The sequence below is a fragment of the Cyprinodon tularosa genome, unplaced genomic scaffold, assembly GCF_016077235.1.
Source record: "Cyprinodon tularosa strain WSP-4 unplaced genomic scaffold, ASM1607723v1 ctg239, whole genome shotgun sequence".
Taxonomy (NCBI): domain Eukaryota; kingdom Metazoa; phylum Chordata; class Actinopteri; order Cyprinodontiformes; family Cyprinodontidae; genus Cyprinodon; species Cyprinodon tularosa.
In genome coordinates, this window is record NW_024038892.1 from 420098 (window position 1) to 440057 (window position 19960).

At 35.7% G+C, this 19960-nt stretch overlaps 1 protein-coding gene across 4 annotated transcripts; it reads right to left on the minus strand.

Moving 5' to 3' along the window:
- Nucleotides 1-145: 145 nt before the first annotated feature.
- LOC119785017 (membrane cofactor protein-like) lies at nucleotides 146-18011 on the minus strand. 4 transcript variants are annotated; one of them, XM_038287394.1, is made up of 11 exons: nucleotides 17933-18011; nucleotides 13364-13462; nucleotides 13063-13251; nucleotides 12614-12710; nucleotides 11062-11135; nucleotides 10791-10970; nucleotides 10520-10699; nucleotides 6483-6659; nucleotides 5703-5744; nucleotides 4907-4967; nucleotides 146-1250 (listed from the first exon to the last, which is right to left on the minus strand). In XM_038287394.1, the coding sequence occupies exons 2-11, from the start codon at nucleotides 13419-13421 to the stop codon at nucleotides 1199-1201; spliced, it is 1110 nt and encodes a 369-aa protein (XP_038143322.1). In that variant the 5' UTR covers nucleotides 13422-13462; nucleotides 17933-18011; the 3' UTR covers nucleotides 146-1198. The 4 variants fall into 4 exon arrangements, with proteins under 4 accessions (XP_038143322.1, XP_038143323.1, XP_038143325.1 ...); XM_038287395.1 differs by having other exon boundaries at nucleotides 13364-13442; nucleotides 17933-18009; XM_038287397.1 differs by lacking the exon at nucleotides 4907-4967.
- Nucleotides 18012-19960: the final 1949 nt, after the last annotated feature.

Genomic DNA, 19960 nt, shown 5'->3' on the forward strand with positions numbered 1-19960 from the left:
ACTGATTAGCGAGTGAAACCTTGAAAGCTCGTGAGATCAGGATTGTCTCACGAGGCTAGGAAAGAACTGGGCAGCAGTTAATGATTGTTAATGAGACGAAGACAATCTGAGTGAAAAAAAAAAATTTGAAAACATAAATCCAACACTGCTTATATAGGATTTCATTTATTAAAGGAAAACAGCTATCCATCATCCAACATCTATCAATCCATCAAGATGCATAAAATACTTGCATAGGATGTTGTGTAATATCATTTCAATAGAAGTAAGAAATTCTACAGTTTTACAATTGTCTCCATAAAAATATAAATATTAACATGATCATTTTAATAATCATGAAGTGCAAACATCTTTGAAATAAGCTTTAATAAATCTATTTCAATTTGATCCCATTCAATACTGAAGGCTTAATTATAAAAAGAAGATGCTATTCCTCGTACTATGTGGTAAAGTGAAAACTATCATGGTCAACCCCGAGAATAGCCTTTATTGGCCTTTCATACAACAGAGTGTGTTCAGTCAGAGGCTGCTGTAAATCAGAACGCTATAGAAGATCCTTCCTTCCCACAGCAATCAGCATCTACAAAAACTCATTGAAAAAAAAACATATAAAGTATAAACAGCATTTTTTTTCTTCTTTGGGATTAACAAAGTTGATAAATAAAAGTTAAACATACAAAACTATTTAACATACTACGAATAAAGATTTGGTTTTTTTTGTTTTGTTTTTGCATTGATGCATATATTGAATGATATGCGCTTTGTTAGGAAATAATTTCAGAACTTTTCAAGAGAAGCTATTGTCTAGTTCATAAATATGGAACACTAAGATTAAGGGGTTTAATCCACTAGGGCTTTATTTGTCAAATTCAACAGGTCAAAACCTTCTAGGCAGACATGATGTTTGTTAATTAAGCACTAAAAGATGCACTATTTTCACAAGACAATGTTTTTGTTTCTCCCACTATTTTAAGATAAGCTGCAATTTAGGAAGAGATATAAAGTAAAAAAAAAAGGGATATGAATCTATGTAAACACTGTAAATTACTATGGCTAATCAGACAGGTTGTTTGAAGCATTGAGAGAGAATAAATGTCAAGTGTCTGAATCACAGAATGGCTGCCCGGCAGAAGCTGATTTCCACACTTCTCTCTTGAAGCATGTGGATTCACAGACTAGTCCAGAGATGATCCTCTCCTCAAGATGACACGTTTACCAACTGGAGTTTTGAAGCAGGACAGTGGCGCTTACTAAAGACAAAAGGAACAGGGAAAATAAATTGTCATCCACATTAAAGAAAAACTATTCCACCTATCAATTAAATCTATAATTTAGTAAACAATGTGCCAAGTGCTTAAGCAAAGAATGTTTGCCTAAAAGACACGTGGTGTTATCCCAGAATGACAGAAAAGCAGATGAAAGCAAAAAAAAAAAAGGTAACAAATTCATTTATATGCCTTTAAGTATACAAAAAATAAAAATTAGGTTCTAATTTTGAATACAAACAGACACCAAAATCTCAATTGACACATTTTTGCCTTAACATTTTAAAAATTATAGAATTAAGTCTTTTAGGTCAAAATCTTAGTCTTTTTTTTTTTTTTTTATCAATCTTTATTTCTTTTTCTTCTTCTTCCAGTTAATTTTTTCTTATGCTGTCTTTTAAATCTGATAAACCATCTTCCTTTTCTTCACCTATTTTATCTTTTCTGCAATTCTTTCTTCAGTTTGCGTTGGATGATGCTTCTTCTCTTTTTACGTATATAGTCTGTAAAGACCTTCCTAAATTTAGGGGGATTGCAACCTAAGCTCAGAATCTAAGCCGCTTGAGGCCCATTTTCCAAATGCATCTAGTGATTCTTTGAGTTTTATCGTCTTTTGGTGTTTATCTACTCATGCTGGTCCAAAGAAATCAATGTGTTCATAAAAATATCTACATTAACGTTCTGTTTTATCTTAGAAAAATGAAATAGATCACAAGATAAAAATGTAAGAAAAGGGCTGTTTATTAACTAATTCCCAAATATAGTTACTGGCTGCAGGGGCGGATTTCACAAATTTGGGGCCCTAGGCAAAGACAGGAAGGGGGTCCTCTGAATTCAGAAGACAGATCCATTATACAGATACAGAAATTTTAATAGAATGGACATACATAATTTGTTCTACGTTTTGTCCCTCTCTTCTTGTCCCTTTTCTTGTTGTTTTCCTCTTTGTTTTGTACTACTAGCTGACTTTTCATGCTGTCTCAAAAGGAATTAAAGATTTTTTCCAAGCACTACGCACACTTAGCCGATTGCTCCTTCCTGTGTTTCCAAAAAGGCGATGGCAAAAGTAAATAACAGTCCTTCCTTTCATTGTAGACAAGCCATGATCTGCTTATCTGTTCTCAATTTTTCATTTGAATGAAATAATAGCTGAAAGCAGAAAAGATAGAAGAGAGCAGGAGGCGGGCTTACAAATTCACTTGCCCTGGAGAGCTACGGAGCCCCTCTTATGACATGGTCAAAAAAAATGTTTAATTGTGGCCACAAAGTAGTATTTCGTGCGCACAAAGTAGTATTTCGCGGCCACGCTATAAGTATAACGTGCGCACGAAATACTACTTCGTGGCCACGCAATAAGTTTAACGTGCGCACGAAATACTATTTCGTGGCCACGCAATAAGTTTAACGTGCGCACGAAATACTTATTAATAATATCAATAAATCCGCCCCTGTTTTCAGGCTTATGTTAACTGTAATGACTTATCTTGGACAGGCTGCTATGTAAACGGGCCTTTAGTCCTTCGTTTAGCTATGCTGCGGTTGTTTACACTACGCCGTTTCCACCTAAAATAGCGTCTTAGCAACAAATGTCACGTGACTGGCGGAGACCGACTGGGTAAGCAAATCGAGCGCGCCTTAGACCTTAGAGAAGGCGCGCTCGATTTGCTTACCCAGTTGTCCAGGAATGATATAAATATTATTAATAAGTATTTCGTGCGCACGTTAAACTTATTGCGTGGCCACGAAATAGTATTTCGTGCGCACGATAAACTTATTGCGTGGCCACGAAGTAGTATTTCGTGCGCACATTATACTTATTGAGTGGCTACTTTGTGTGCACGAAATACTACTTCGTGGCCACAGTAAAAAAAATTTTTTGACCATGTCATCAGAGGGGCTCCGTAGTGAGCAGAGTTTGCTGCTTTTTTTATTTTTTTGCCTAAGTCTCCAGTAGCAAGAAATAAAAAATTAATAATAAAAAAATTATAATAATAAAATAATCACTAGATTTGGCACTAGGGGCTTTTTTTAATAAAGGTGCTAAAGGGGTCTGAAAAGTCACTAAATATAGCAACAAAAGAGCTAAGTTCGCAACCCTGCTCTTCAAACCTTTTTTTTTTTTTTTTTTTTATGTTTGGCTGCAGTCTGTTTGACTTACTGTTTGACAGACTTAAAGGAATAGTACACCCAAAACATGATTAGCCTTCATTTTCTACTCACCCCCATGCTAAACAACACTCTGGAGTACTTTTTTGATATCTCAAATGCATCTGGAGATCTGGGAGGCTTCTTGCTGTCTGCTGACATTCAAATAATGGAGGTCTATGGTGCCCGAGACAGAAAGGTCCATAAAAGTCCACAAAAAACGTGTCAATATTCCTCCATACTGCTCGTCCAATGTATTCCAAGTGTCCTGAGTGGGTAGCATCCAGAATTTACTCGAAACGAAGTCATTTAGAATGTTTTTAGAGCATAAACAGTAGTGTATAGGATTTCCTGAAAGCGCGCACATGCGCGTTCACGACGCTACGGAAGCCGGCAGACCAAACCAGCGCATTCAGCTCGGCAAAGAACTCATGCTCTTCTTCAACACTGAAGTCCTCAGACATTTTTCTTTCGTTGTTTCTTTCTTTGCACAGGTAAACAGCACATTTCTTCTTCTACGCTTGCATTATTGGCAGAGCAGACGCTGAATGCGCACTTTCATCTGGTTTGGTGTGCCGCTTCCGTAGGCTCGTGAACGCGCATGTGCGCGCTTTCAGGAAATCCTATACACTACTGTTTATGCTCTAAAAAAATTCTAAATGACTTCGTTTCGAGTAAATTCTGGATGCTTCCCACTCAGGACACTTGGAATACATTGGACGAGCAGTATGGAGGAATATTGACACGTTTTTTGTGGACTTTTATGGACCTTTCTGCCTCGGGCACCATAGACCTCCATTATTTGAATGTCAGCAGACAGCAAGAAGCCTCCCAGATCTCCAGATGCATTTGAGATATCAAAAAAGTACTCCAGAGTGTTGTTCAGCATGGGGGTGAGTAGAAAATGAAGGCTAATCATGTTTTGGGTGTACTATTCCTTTAATATTATAAGCATTCTGATGGCATTTTAGAAAAAGGATCTTTATCAAAAACATAATTAAGGTGCACAAATAAGGAATAGTTGTATAAACCATACATGTAAACACAGTTTTATGGGGCCCCCAGGAACTTGGGGCCCTAGGCAACTGCCTAGTATTTCCTAACGGCAAATCCCTCCCTGGCTGGCAGAAAACATGAGCCAATGACGGCTTGGATAGTGTAGAAATGGGCAAAGACATATATCTGGGCTTAAAAGCAGCTTCTATTCATCTGATGATGCACATGTGAACAATGTCTTAAAGGTGGTAAATTGTGACTGATTTTTTCCAAATACATTTGTAATTTCTATTGTTGGTTCTTGCAATACAAATTCCTACTTCAAGGAGAAAAAAAACTTCAACATGCAACAGGGAGAAAGGTCAGACAAGGAAAGCTCAGACAGTAAAGATACAAAATCTCATTGGTAGCGGCCAGACAGAGAAAAGAAAAAAAAAGAAAGCCAAGCAACCAACATTTAAATGAAGCAGAGTCCAATGATCAGAAAAAAAAAGATTTACCGTTGCCTTCTGTAGATGAAGAATAGGACAATGGTGATGAAGATGAGGACAGTTAAGATAGCTATGTTGAGGGGGAAAATAATCAGAAGTTTTAAGATGATTTTTCTGAAAGAGTCTCAGTACCCCAAAAGTATCCCAGGTAGTCTTTAGATTGAAAAGTGTTTTACTTGCAGATTTAATAAATAGCTTTAGACGTATTAAATACATTTAAAAAAGATCAACTTTTTGCAAGAGATGGTCTAAATCTATTTAAAAAATGCAAACACTTAATATGATCCCTTGGAATGATTCAGTTTGAACAGAACTGGGACTGATTAAACAAAAGCTTTTTGGAAAAAGAAAAAGAAAACAGGTCAAATGTGAAAGCTTCACCAAGATGAAGAAACTTGATTATAAAAATTCAAAATCATATAGTGTTTGCCATTCAATGATGTTCCAAAAAAAAAAAAAAAAAAAAAAAATTACAGCAAATCCAAGTCCAAAAGTGTGTCCCTTCACCTCCTCAGTTATATTTAGGTATCTATCTACATTACTGTTTGTGAATTCTACACAACTGCTGTGTAAACAAAGAAGTAAAAAAAAAAAAAAACCAATAAACTAAAGAAAATTAAAGATTAATTTGTGAGTCTAAAACTAAGACAACCAGTAAAGGGAAAAATCTATTGATTACTATAATATAGGTTCTCAATAATCTGTGGTATTTTAGCCACATTGTTCCTCTGGGATCATACTGATTTTAATTAGGCTTTAATCTGTTTATTGTGAACACACAGGTTAAGAAAGAGGGTAAACTTACCTATCAGAGCAGTAATCCTTGGTGAAAGACAATGTCCATTCCCTATGGAAAAGCAAGGAGGAAGAATAGAAACAAGAGACACAAGAATAAAAATGTATTTAAAGACTCATCTTATATTTCTAACATCAGCTGATACTGGTTGATGATTTAATAAACCAACAGTATATTTACATTAAAAAAATTTAATTTTTTATTTAACTTTGTCTTAAGTTTGAACAATTATATCTGTGTGTACTTTGAGAGTATGTTCGACCAAAGTCATTTTCTTTTCTTGTGTGCATAAACTTCAACATTAAAGCTCTTACAGTTGAAATGCTGTAACATATAGTGACTGCACTTTTATAGTACAACGCCACTGGTTTGTGACTTGTAAAAGCAAGAAGAAATCATCAATTATTTTATCAATAAGAGAGCCAGATGGGAACCCTATTTACTTAGAGCCACAAGAAGATAAATGAGCAAAAAAATAAAAGATAAAAAAAGAGATCTTAAAAAGTAGACTTGGCCCTTTTTAAATATAGCTAAAACCCTCTAACCCAAATCTTAAACCTCAACTTTAAGGAAATAAAATTTACTTTTTGTCTACAGGAATTTAATTAAATGATTTCTTCCCCTTTCAGTTGTCATAATAGCACACCTGATTACACTTCTGTTGTTTTTTTCTTAATTTAAGCAGAGATCGTAGCTCCAAAAATACATTCTCATACCTATATCAAAACCCAAAAGTTACATATTTGGATGAACATTCAATAGGAACCTGTAATTTGACAAGCTTTGTACCTGCAGGGGATGTTTTGGTGGCAGTAGTAGCAGTAGTGGTGCCAGTAGTAGTAGTAGTAGTAGTAGTAGTAGTAGGAGTAGGAGTAGGAGTAGTAGTAGTAGTAGTACTACTGGTAGTAGTAGTAGAAGGAGCAGCTGTTGTGGTGTTGGAAGGAGGTGCAGTCGACACTTCAGTTTCTAAAAAAGCAGAATTGAATTAAAGATATTATCATCATTTCACCAAATATCCTGGGGGGAAAAAAAACAAAAAACGCCCTCCTTTAACCTTTAGGCTACCATTCCTCACTTTAAGAACTATAAAAAAACACAACTTCATAAATTAAGAGTTCTGTCTAATGTTCCTCAGTAAAGATGAAATTCCTAAAAATGAAAAAGCGCAGCATATTTCATTTCAGGGACAGAACCTTTTTTAAGCCCATATAGAATTTCGTTGGAGCCACACTGTAACAACTGCAGCACATGCTCCGTCAGCCTGAGAAGAATCTTAAAAGAGGGTTTATGTTGTTTTCTTGTTATTTTAGCATTTCAGAAATATGCAGGTTTCTTTTTTTATTATAATGGTTTAAACTGGACACATCCTGGTAGAAATAGTCTGACAATACCAATATGCCACAGGAAAACCTTCAACCTTTGAAATCCTTTTGTTGTTCGACCTCTGATTTCTTTTTTGTTGCACCACAGAGAAAAAAGGTCACACTTGAGACCAAACGTTGCTAAATAAAGCAAATCGATCTGCACATGACCACAATACCTCGACAGAGGCAAACTGTTAAGTTTCTGTTAATACATCTACATGCAGTGATGGGACTAACGGCGTTGAAAGTAACGGCGTTACTAACGCCGTTACCTTGTTTTAGTAACGAGTAATCTAACTAATTACTTTGACTGTAACTATAACGCAGTTACCATTGCAGGCACCCCGTTACTGCGCGTTACTCAGGTCGCACAATGAACCTTTTTTCATGATAGGACTCGTGCGCAGCTGCGTGAAGCTGACACCCCACCCACGTCAAAAAACTCTGCAAATAGACTGAATGGTTAGTGCAACGTTAGTGCAGAAAAAAATATTGTTTGTGCTACTTTTGTTTAAGAGATATTAAAGATTTATTTTAGGTCATCCAGAGGTGCACGCCTTGTCCTGAGAGGGGAGGATGAGAATGGCTGATGAATAGTGAGATTCCGTCTGTCAGTTGAATAGGTGGGTGTTTCTGCTGGCGGGTGTTAACGTACAGCACACACAGAGAGATGGAGAGTGAGGATGACTCCAGCAGCAAAACAGCGTTTTCCACATGGAAATACCGGTGTTACGTAGAGCTGCGTTTCCCCATCACATAACGGTTTCCTCTGCATCTCCACACAGCGCAGGCGGCAAGAGTCACCGCGCAAGCGACAGGAAACGCGCATGCTCGCTAAATGCGCGCAACAGTCGCCCTGTGCTCGCGCCACAGGAGAACTATGGAGAGCGTGAACGATCAAATGAATCTGACAACAGCCAGAAATGATAGCCTATATGGAGAAAGGGAGAAATCTGGATGGATGGTTGGATGGATGGATGAATGGATGGATGGATGGATGGATGGATGGATGGATGGATGGATGGATGGATGGATGGATGGATGGATGGATGGATGGATACTCTGCCTTCTCAACTTACTGTTTTTTTATTTTAAACAATATTTGATGGCCTTTGTGGCAGGGATGGAGATCCATATTTTATGTCACACACAGAGTATACATCTAGATAGATAGATAGATAGATAGATAGATAGATAGATAGATAGATAGATAGATAGATAGATAGATAGATAGATAGATAGATAGATAGATAGATAGATAGATAGATAGATAGATAGATAGATAGATAGATAGATAGATAGATAGATAGATAGATAGATAGATAGATAGATAGATAGATAGATAGATAGATAGATAGATAGATAGATAGATAGATAGATAGATAGATAGATAGATAGATAGATAGATAGATAGATAGATAGATAGATAGATAGATAGATAGATAGATAGATAGATAGATAGATAGATAGATAGATAGATAGATAGATAGATAGATAGATAGATAGATAGATAGATAGATAGATAGATAGATAGATAGATAGATAGATAGATAGATAGATAGATAGATAGATAGATAGATAGATAGATAGATAGATAGATAGATAGATAGATAGATAGATAGATAGATAGATAGATAGATAGATAGATAGATAGATAGATAGATAGATAGATAGATAGATAGATAGATAGATAGATAGATAGATAGATAGATAGATAGATAGATAGATAGATAGATAGATAGATAGATAGATAGATAGATAGATAGATAGATAGATAGATAGATAGATAGATAGATAGATAGATAGATAGATAGATAGATAGATAGATAGATAGATAGATAGATAGATAGATAGATAGATAGATAGATAGATAGATAGATAGATAGATGTTGCAGTATCTATAAAAACCCAAACACACAGGATTTCAGAATTAGACATCCCCAGTTATTAATTTCATATACTCACCGGATCTGAATGTCCTGTTATAAAACTTCACATGGCGTTCCCCCCTGATGTCATTTACGTTGAGTTGCAATAAATGCTAAACTCTCTGCAGGTTCTTGTCTTTGTCGTCCGCTCTATTCAGCTGGCTTTGGAAACACACGGCGAGAAGGTGGGGGCTGGGTGGTGAGGTTTACGGGGGCGAGAAACTCAAAAGTAACGCAATAGTTACTTTTACTAGTAACTAGTTACTTTTATTGTGGAGTAACTCAGTTAGTAACTCAGTTACTTTTTGGGAGAAGTAACTAGTAACTATAACTAATTACTTTTTCAAAGTAACGTGCCCAACACTGTCTACATGACAGTATTAAATACTGTATACTATCACACCACACTAACAGCAAAGCTCAAAACTTTGAAATGCACCTCTTATGTCATTAACAGACAGCGGGGCCCTCTGAAAATCCAATAATTAAAAATTAAATGACTGCTGTGGAGTCATTTTTGTTCTATTATTCTTGAAAACAAAAAAAAATACTTTTTTGTGAATAGAAACTTTTTAAAAAATACAATTTCGTAAACTTATTTATATAATAGAAACGCAATCCAGAAATGCAACTGAAAAATGTTTTAATCAAAAAATGTTGAGAATAACATTGCTGGGGCTTTTTTCAGATTTTTTTTTCTAATTCGTTTCAAATTATTTAATTTAATATCACAATTTCACAGTTTAAAACTTTACAAAAATATATTGAAAATATTTTTTTTAAATTTTATTCTTTCAAATTTATTTTTTCAAATTATTTTTTCAGTAGTTTTTTTGCATATTTTTTTTAAGCCCAACACAAACTTTGCTCTTGACATGAACATTGACCAAAACAATGTTGTTGCTGACATCTATGCAGAACAACAGGAATGATCCTCAATCCAGAGGAAAGGCCAACCTCCAAAACGAAGAGAAAGTGATCTTTAAAGGCAACTTAATCTGAAAAAAGCATCTATATTTGAAAAAGAATATCTATAAAATATGTTAAAAAAAAAAAAATATTAGAAATTTTAAAATCTGTAAAAATTGTAAAAACAAAAATAAAAAAAGAGGCAACACAAAAAGTGAAAACATGAATTACCCTTCAAACCTTTTTTGTATTAAAACATTTCTCAAATGTTTCTTAGACTGTATTGTTTTAAATTTCCATTTAAAAAATGTGTTCTTTGCTTAGAACAATAATGGAATAAAAATGTACTCAATAGCCTACAAAGAAGTAAAAAATGTGCAACACCTAAATCATACCGCCCATGTGCCAAGCTTTTCTAGCATTTTAAAGATTATTGCATGTGTGTTAAGGTGATTTTAGGAGACGGGAAATTTAAGCTATTATACTAGCTGTACACTGACTACTGTAGTTCAGATCGGTTTATAGTTTCTTCAATATTAAAAGATATAATACAACATATACAAAAGACTGATGAGTGTGTTTAACTTTGTGAGATTCTCGTAAGCATTTCCGATGCTCGACTTACTTATGCAGCTTGGTAACGCTGGAGACCACTGACTGTCTATGGTGCAGGTTATGGTAGACGATCCATGTAAATTGTATCCATTTTCACAGCTGTATGTCACGCTGGCCTTGTATCTGTGTGGAGGACGAGAACCTCGTACGTAGACAGCATGTGTAATTACAGGATCCTCACATTCAACCCCTTAAAGTAAATGGAAAGGAAAACATTACTGTAACAACAGTAATCATAATTATGGTAACGGATCTGAGACTAAAAACAGCAGAACACTTACAGACACAGGTTGGAGGGTCAGGATGGAATTTCCCATCTTCAGAGCAGACTAACTCACTTGATCCATTGCGCACAAAATCTTTGTTGCAGTCATACTTCACAACACTGTTGTATTCATAGTTTTCTTCCAGTGGTGTAAATGTACCATTTACAACTCCATCTGGTGTAACACATCGAATCACTGCAAAGGAAAATCATTTCTGTAAGACCTGAAACACATTTCAATTAATTTCAATTTCATATAAGATGAACTCAACATAAAGGTGACCTACCTTCACAAGTTGGTGGTCTGCCTGCCCATCCCTGGTCTTCACACCTTAAAACTGGATTCCCAACTAAGTTGTAACTAATTAGTTGGTGGAAAATACAAAGAAAGCGAATGAAACTCAGAAAAGCCCTTCAACAGCACTGACAGACTAGCAAACAGGATGAACATCCACTTTGATTTTAACCTCTAAGGCCTTAAAAAGTGTACTAATTCACTGTGAGACATTCCAATAAATAACTAGTTAAAGGCACACTATGCAACATTTTTCAGTTAATTAATGTGTTCCATAACGTTTTGGATGATTAAATGAGTCATTTCAGGTTGAACAAAGGTATTCTCGGCCGCCCTGGTGGTCTGTGGGGGAAATACCGCACTTGCAATTGCAGGAGCCCTCGGCCCGCACCCACAGGCTCAGAAGTCTCGCGGAGTCGGTCTTGCTTTACGGCGAGAAATGCTACACGCCCCCAGTTAAAAGCATGCTCGTTGCTAGCACAGTGGCGATCTTTGTGCAGTTATCATGGCAGGCAAGAAAGAGGAAAAGGGCTTCAGACAGAGAGAGGAGTCGTTTCTCGCGTTTCTGCTGATGCGATTGTAAGCAACATTGGAATGGTTTCTCTCTCTCTGTGTGCATGTTCATAGTTTCACTGTGTTAGTCATTCGTTGCGTTCGCCTGTCTGCTAAGCTCAAAACAACCGTGCCTGGCTTGAAGGAGAAACCACTACTACTTTCGCCCTCTGGGGGGAGCCTTGCTGGAAATTCAACACCGGTTGCATAGTATACCTTTAAACAGTCCCATTATCTGCTAAACAAAAAAAGAGAAAATGAAGAAACAGCAAATATAAAATACTGCAGATTAGGTTCAACAACAGAGGGTCGAACATTAACTCATCTGCTACATTTAATTACTTATTAGAATTTTAAAACAACTAATGTTAACTGAATATTCTTCTACAGCATTGGGTGCATGTAAACACAATGGCAGGAAGATACCATCTAGCATCGAGCTGACTAGCACAGGTTGCTTTAATCATTCTTGTTAAAAGGATTAAACATGAAGCCCATCATTCAACAGTAGGACTGGTTATTACAAATGGAAAAAAAAACTACAACTAGGTATGAACAATAATTCAATATCAATGTATATCACAATATAATTTTATTCAATAAAAGTGATATGAGATCTCCAATATTTCAATAGACTTCACAGTCTACAGTATGTGTATTTGTCACTGACTGACATTCTGGGTTTTATATAGTTTTGTTTTTTTGTTTTTAAAGAAAATACTTTTAAAATATTAAAAGTCATACATTGTACAGGATTCTGTTGTGGGTATACTTGGCTGTCTTTCTGAAGCTTTTATTTTCTTTATATTGGTATGGAAAATATATCGTATGAACTGAACATAAAATATATACATTTTGGTCGTATCATCCAGCCCTACCTAAAACAGTTTGAAATCATAAAGCAGAGTAATGTTTTAGTTTTCACACATATACAAAAGAATATTTTCATCGCTCACATTCAGTAGATAGAAAGTTATGACTTTAGTACTAACCCCTTTCTACACTCGTATTTAACTGTATCACCAAACTCAGCCGTGGTGTCCCCATACTGACCAAACTCCACTTCTGGAGGAGCGCCACAGCTCTTCTCTGAAACAAAAACAAAGGAAGAAAAATAGCTTTAATGCATTTTAATTAGGAGTTTGCCTTTCTTTTTTAATCGTGAAAGGTTATATTATTATGAAACATCTCAAAATAATCAACTTAGAAGGCACATATGTTAGGTAGCCACAATTAAAATTACTTATGGAACATATTAAACACTCTTAGAAGAACACATATTTACATAGAAATGTTATATGTAGTGTTATATGTGAATAAAGTACAGCTAGTGCAGGTACAGTCTATAAAATGGTTTGAAGCTGTGTATTATTGTCACTCTGTGTGTGTATAGTAGGTGAAATAGTTTCTCTGCTACATAATTGTAGATGGAAATATTTACTCTCGCATTTCAGCAGCACAGGACTCCATGAGCCGGCAGTGCATGTGACCTTTCCAGATCCTCCAGCAGATTCATAGCCAACATTACATTTAAAATAAACCACAGCCCCATCCTCAAATGTATCCTGGGTGATGTAGTCATCTTTTAAGTTCATGTTTGGTCCTCCAATGGGTGCGGAACATTGTTGGGCTAGGGAACATTTCAATAAATGATTAAATTAGTTGAGAAGATTGGAATGAAGACTGAAAGCACTTCAACAATTGATAGGTTGTGCATGCTCAGTGTTCCTATTGGGACTCACCTTGAACAATGTAGACAAAGCAAAGGCTACTTAATAGAAAAAGAGCAGGAACACCCATGGCAGGATCTGGTACTGTAATCCAGTGACAATAAGCACTATCTGGAAAATGAGGCCAGAAAATGTAAATGAGAAAGAAGTTTAACAAAAACAATCAGACATCAAGGTATAAAGGTTGCTACTCCTGAACAAGAACAGGCAATAGTATTAAGATCTACAAAAGAATAACAGAAACCAAAACCTGTTAGATTTTTAGACTTGGCATTTCCAGGAATAAAGTACTAATGTCTCAGCATGATCTGAAAAAAAACTAATCCATGTGTTTATTTTTAGTCGAATTGATTACTGCAATGATGTTTTAACAGGTCTGCCTAAAAAGTGGATCAGACAGCTGCAGCTGATCCAGAGCACTGCTGCCCGTGTCCTCACTAAGACTAAGAAAGTAGAGCACATCACCCCAGTTCCAAAGTCCTTACACTGGCTCCCTGTATCTCAGAGAATAGACTTTAAAATACTTCTGTTAGTCTATAAATCTCTGAATGGCTTAGTACCTAAATACATCACAGACTTGCTATCAGTGTATCAACCATCCAGACCACTCAGGTCTTCTGGCTCCAGCCTGCTCTGCATACCTAGAACCAGAACTAAACATGGAGAAGCAGCATTTAGTTCCTATGCTCCACTTATCTGGAACAAACTTCCAGAAAACTGTAAAAGTGCGGAAAGTCTGGGTTCCTTTAAATCAAGACTAAAAACACATTTGTTTAGGATTGCCTTCGACTGTTCTAGTTAAACAGTTCAACTGAAACATTATTAGTTCAACTTTTTTATTTCTTTAGTCCAACAGTTTTTAATGTTCTTTTTTGTTTCTGCATTTTTTTCCTACTTGCTTTGATTCTGTTTTATTTTCCTATATTTTAATCATGTAAAGCACTTTGCATTGTCTTTGTACTGAATTGTGCCATACAAATAAATTTGCCTTGCCTGCCTTGCCTTACTAAACCACTTCATATATGTTGACCTCTAAGTTCAGCTGATTTTCAGCAGCTCCTTTATTTGTGTACTGTGTTTGTTAAATCCAACCCATCAAATAGTGTCGTTTTAGTCCGTGGCATCTTACTGACTGTCTTGAATTGAGTAAAATATCTTGCTCATATGTTGACAGATGGCGTATCAGATCTTAAGGACAATTACTGTTGTATGCTTAACACAAAAGCTAATGTAATTATTTTGGATATGATTGTATGAATTTAAATTAAGCTCAGCCAGTTTAATTTTGAGCTAATTGGATTATTATAATTCAGTAAGATTTTTGTTATAAAAGTCCAAATGGTCCAGTGCCAGTGAACCATTTGTGTCTGCTGTTTTAGCTCTTATGTCTTTAAGAGGTACGACAGGGAAAGGGATGTGAAGGACGCCATTTATGTTAAAGCTACAGTGTGTAATTTTCAGCGACATCTAACGTCCAGACTGCAGACCGCAGCAACATGAACATCTCCCCCCCACCGCTTCTCCCCCCCCAACAGTACGGCGAGCGTTACGGGACAAAATGTCTTCCACGACGTCCTCATCACCTACCTTCTCAAGTGATGAGGTTTGTTTACATAGATAATTTTACAGACAGTATTTCATTAGTCTGTGTAGGGTATAGATTTCATGTAGACTTAAGATAATAAATATACCCGTAATGGGCGATCTCGCAATCGCTAGTTTGTTGGCTCTGCGCTGCCGTAGCGCAAAGATGTCTGCCTCCATGGCTGCGAGACCCGCTCCTATGTAATTATAAATAAGGAATTCTAAGGCAACGCAAATATTAAGGTTAAGAGGCTGAGCTCGTAGATAATGATAAAAAACATAGTTATGTATAATATATTACATTTCTGACTGTATATCCCTGTAATTATTACACACTGTAGCTTTAAGAGAGAAAAAAAACCTTAAACAGAGGGGGTGGACTCGGGTTTCAGCTCTAACCTCAAACTCCTTCCTGCTATCATCTCAACCCCTATCGCCATGCAGAGGACCAAAACATCTCGCCTGCTCACACAGGCCAACAGTGCCCCTAACGACTCTCTTTTCAGAGGCATAGGCCAGTATCGGGTATTGCAGGCTAACAAAGATCTCAATTGACTCCCCATTCCTAAAGGGTGGACCTGTTCTTTGGGTCCAATTTGCATGTTTTCTAAGCCAAAACAAGGTTTGAGCTACTCTATAAAACTTGGAACTCAATGCTTATTCTGGCATTTTGAATTGGATGGGAAGCAAAACATCTTCAAACTTAGAAAACAAAGTCCAGTGGTTTGTTTTTTTAGGTTTTTGGAATGATTAATTCGATTAATTGTTTCAGCCCTTAATATGAGTAAAATTTAATTAATAGACCAGTACACATTTGGGTATTTTAAAAACTAAAATAAAAAAGATAAAGTAATATTAAATATTACTACTTATAATAATCAATAAAGTATGTAAAGAAGCTTCTATGAAACATTGTAAGGCTGCTGGACGTATTATACTCGCCACTGGGTGTCGATGAGGTAAAAAAACTGAAGATGGAATTTCCCTTTAATATTGATTGAGCTGTTTGAGCACATCATACCACATGTAAACGATGAAGAGATTTGTAGAGGAAGATGTGGTGATAAGTCAGTAATGCATATCAACCACAGAGGAAAACGTTGACACCAGCTGCATGCAGCCAGTCACAAAGACGTTCCTGTACAGCAGGGGTAACCAATTAAAAATAAGGGTCCGAATAAAGAAAATCATCGACCAGTAAAGGTCAGGAGACCTTTTTAATGATCTGTTACTTTAAACAGAATTTAACACTGAAATAAAATGAGGTTTATATATATATATATATATATATATATATATATATATATATATATATATAAAATAGAACAGTTTGGTATATAGACAATTTCCTGATTCACATATTTTATACACACCTGTACTGACTGTTTATGTATTTTTCATTTTATAGCTTAATGAGAGAAGTGGGCTTTATGTTGCCCTTCAAGGTTTTTTAAAACTGGGCTTGATTGGCAACAAAGCCATTCTCAAGCACATAGCAAGGTGCTCATTTGTGAGCCTGGATCGATATTTACTTTGATTATGTTCATGGAGGTTGAGCCAAACATACTCAAAATGTGACTTGCAGGTAAATGAAGAATGAATTTCTTCATCTCCCCACCCCCCTCTTTTAATTTTTGTAAATAAAGAGTAAATATGACCAAATCCACAGGATTTGTTGTTGATGATGAGAGGAATAAGCACAGTTAAAGACTTGCAGGTACATTTACTTCTTCCCATGGAGGATGAACAGATTATTTCAGGCAGCTGAAACATCCATTATCTCCTCTCCTCCTCCCACATCTTTGGGAAATAAAGAGCAACTGTTTCCAATTTCTCTAAAATTGATATGTGTGATGTGGTATACTATAAATGTCCTTAATCCAGTAATCTGTCATGTTTTACATCAGAAGGGGATTAACCAGAAATTCTACTCTCATCTTCGCAGTACGTCTTAATTTGTGTACCCTGCTATCAGCCAGTTTCCATCCTCTTATATCAGCAATGAAAAATTTAAAATACACTACGTGTTGTTGTGTTTGGTGACTGACGTTTATTTCTGTCAGGCTGAAGAGACAGAAGTTGGAGAAATACCGATTCTCTTGGCGTTTAAAAAACAACACAAAACAGCGTAAGAAGACCTCGTTAATGTATTTATTTTACAAATTTGTAAAAAGAGCAACCGATTAAACTGAATGTTACAAAGTTGACATGATTATAGCTGTTTTTACCGAAAAATGATCAGGAGCGCCTCTCTGGCTGCAATGCGCGCTCCCGACACAGGGGGAACAGGTTTTCACAGGGAAACATAATTTCGCACAACACCGTCGTTCCCCTTTAATAAAATTCTACTTTAGGAATTTTAAATATTTTTTTTACTTAATTTAAGTTAAAATTACCATTTTCTATAAAATCTGAATTAGAACTCAAGAAAAAAAGATAAATTCAGCTGTAAAAATTAGAGTATTTTTTTGTTGTTGAAAAAAGCCATTTAGCAGATGAAAACTGGGATCCTATCTCAATACCACTGAAGCTATCATCTTATTGTTTTTAAATTATTAGTAAAACATAGGCCTAAGACCTCTCAGTAACCATGTCTGTTCCAGCGCTTATCATCATTAAAATGTATTCTAAGTATTATTTCTTCAGTACAGGGGCTAAAACCGCCCATGAACCCATCATATATTTAGAAGTAACGACAGAGCATTAAAAAAAACACGGCATATACATACAATACGCAACAACCCGTTTCCTGGTATCTTGCGTTAGAACGAAAAATGAATCACAACTTAGACGCAGTTTTATAAAAAAAAAAAAAAAAAGTAGGCATGTTGAAGCTGTCAACAGCTTCTTTAGTTCATCTGAGGTCAGTAGAGAGGATCTGAACCTGCTGCAATTAACGACATCAGGTTCAGTTCAGCGGTCATCATAAACATTACAGAAACGGAGAATGACACTTTCTAACATGTTGAAAGCCAAATATAACAGATTAGGACCTACCAGACTGGAAGAAGACGCAGAATGATTATGCTGGCGGAGACTTCCTCTTGTTCTGCTCTGAGGGCGTCATCGGGAAGTCACACTTTTAACGTAACAGGAAATACATAATTTTCGTAGACTTTGAACCGTTACAAATCAACACTAGTCAAAACATTTATTATTACTCCACCTGCAGATTATCTCTTAGAGTTAATTGGGTTGGTTTTGGGGTCCCATTTTGATTTAATTAAGAGGTAATCTGATCTGTGAAAAATAAATCAGTTAAAATTAGGGATTAAACGAAAAAAAATGAAATTTGATTCTTTAAGGTGTCTTTTAAATAAAAAACAAAACAAAACAAAAAAAAAGCAACAAAAAATAACGGAAGTTCATATAGAAATGTACCATACCCAGTGGCGTACATAGACATTTTTGGGGCTGGTGCTCAGGTTGGAAAAAGAGCACCTGTCATATGGAGCCACCAAAAGCCTGATGTTTATCTTCTGCAATCCATAGGTAGCAATGCCACATGTGTGTCACTTCAAAGAATAATCATTTCAAATCCACTAATACAGTGGAATGGTCATGGATATAGTGATCTACCGCTTATAGTGTTCAAAAGGCTTGGGACAGAATAATTTCTATACAAACGCTGTTTAAATCATTTGTTTATGGTAATCAAGAAATCTGCTTACAGTGTTCATTTTTGGCCATTTTATGAATGTAAACATGTGCAAAAATAATTAATAAGTGGATCGAAAGTGATGATAGCACTCCGGTGTAAGAGCCCGTGACGGATGAGAACATCATCGCGGAGGTATAAGAGCGCTTATCTTCTATGTTGTTGTTCAACATATTCTCATTATCAGTTCGTATGAAATCATATGAAAAATTATGCACAGTATTTCGTACGTTTTCAACGTTTTTCCTCGAAAAAACATGTCAGTGTGCATGCGCAGCCAGAGAGACGAAAAAAGCAGATCCGCAGACGGACGTAAAACTGGGACGGACAGTGCAATAATTACTTCATGATGTCTCTCACAAGGTTGCTTGCTGTTTTGTATCTTAGGGTTAGGTTTAGGGTCAGGGTTAATTGTATGTTAAATTGTATGTTATTGAATGGTGCGTAAGATGCGCAAGGATATCTTGTCTCGAGGCAAGACGTAAAAATACGACAAAATACGACGAAAAAAACATCAAAAACGTTCGAAATACTGTGCATAACTTTTCGTACGATTTAATACGAACTGATAATGAGAATACACTGCGTTGTTCTACGAAACCCTTTGTTTCGAACTTTAGACTTGTTAAAAGAAAATAAAAAATGCACCTGCGGCACCAGGCTACCAGAGTTATGTCTGCTCAAAGTGCAGTATATTGTAATTAAACTAACATGGTACGGTTATAAAATTCAGTAAATGCAGAAGCTATCTTTTTATTTCATTTTTTCCTCATTGAAAAACCACACAAATTGCATTTAGATTATATTCTGCAAATTCGGATAAAGTAATGAACCGCTTATAGTGTTCAAATTTGCTCTGGACCAGGATTCCAGAATGTCTTTCAGTTTATTGGGTATATATGACAATTTGAAGATAAACTAATATTTACATTTAAAATATAAAAAAAACACAACTCTATTATCTGATTCCACTGACAGATCACTATTAAAGGAACATTTTTTTTTACAATTGTGGATGATAACTTCCTTATACTTAAGTTTCTTAGTTTTATAACGAATGGCAACGGTGTCAAATTTAACTTTGAATCATCTTGTAAAACTATTTATTTTGGTTTTTGGCAAACAACAAGTTGGTGCAGTATCGAAACCAACCACAAAGAAATTAATTGTCTGGATGAAACTAATTATTTTGATGTTTTTTAAATTTTTTTTTATACCAACACACCATAATGAAAATGAGTTTTAATTTAACAAAACTAACAAGTCTTTTTTTAAACATAAGGAGCAGAAAGTAGTGATAATAGCAAAAAAAAGTTCAGGAGTAGAAGTAAAAAGCTGTCTAAAAAGAATTACTCCAGTAAAGTATA

What these genes read in the sequence shown, in the direction of transcription:
- LOC119785017 (XM_038287394.1), bottom strand. Translation starts at nt 13,421, where the DNA reads ATGGGTGTTCCTGCTCTTTTTCTATTAAGTAGCCTTTGCTTTGTCTAC. An exon ending in AAATACGAGTGTAGAAAGGG is followed by an intron (nt 11,136 to 12,613) that starts GTTAGTACTAAA and finishes CCAACTAATTAG; the next exon opens with TTACAACTTAGTTGGGAATC. An exon ending in TTCATCTACAGAAGGCAACG is followed by an intron (nt 1,251 to 4,906) that starts GTAAATCTTTTT and finishes TTTTGTCTTTAG; the next exon opens with TAAGCGCCACTGTCCTGCTT.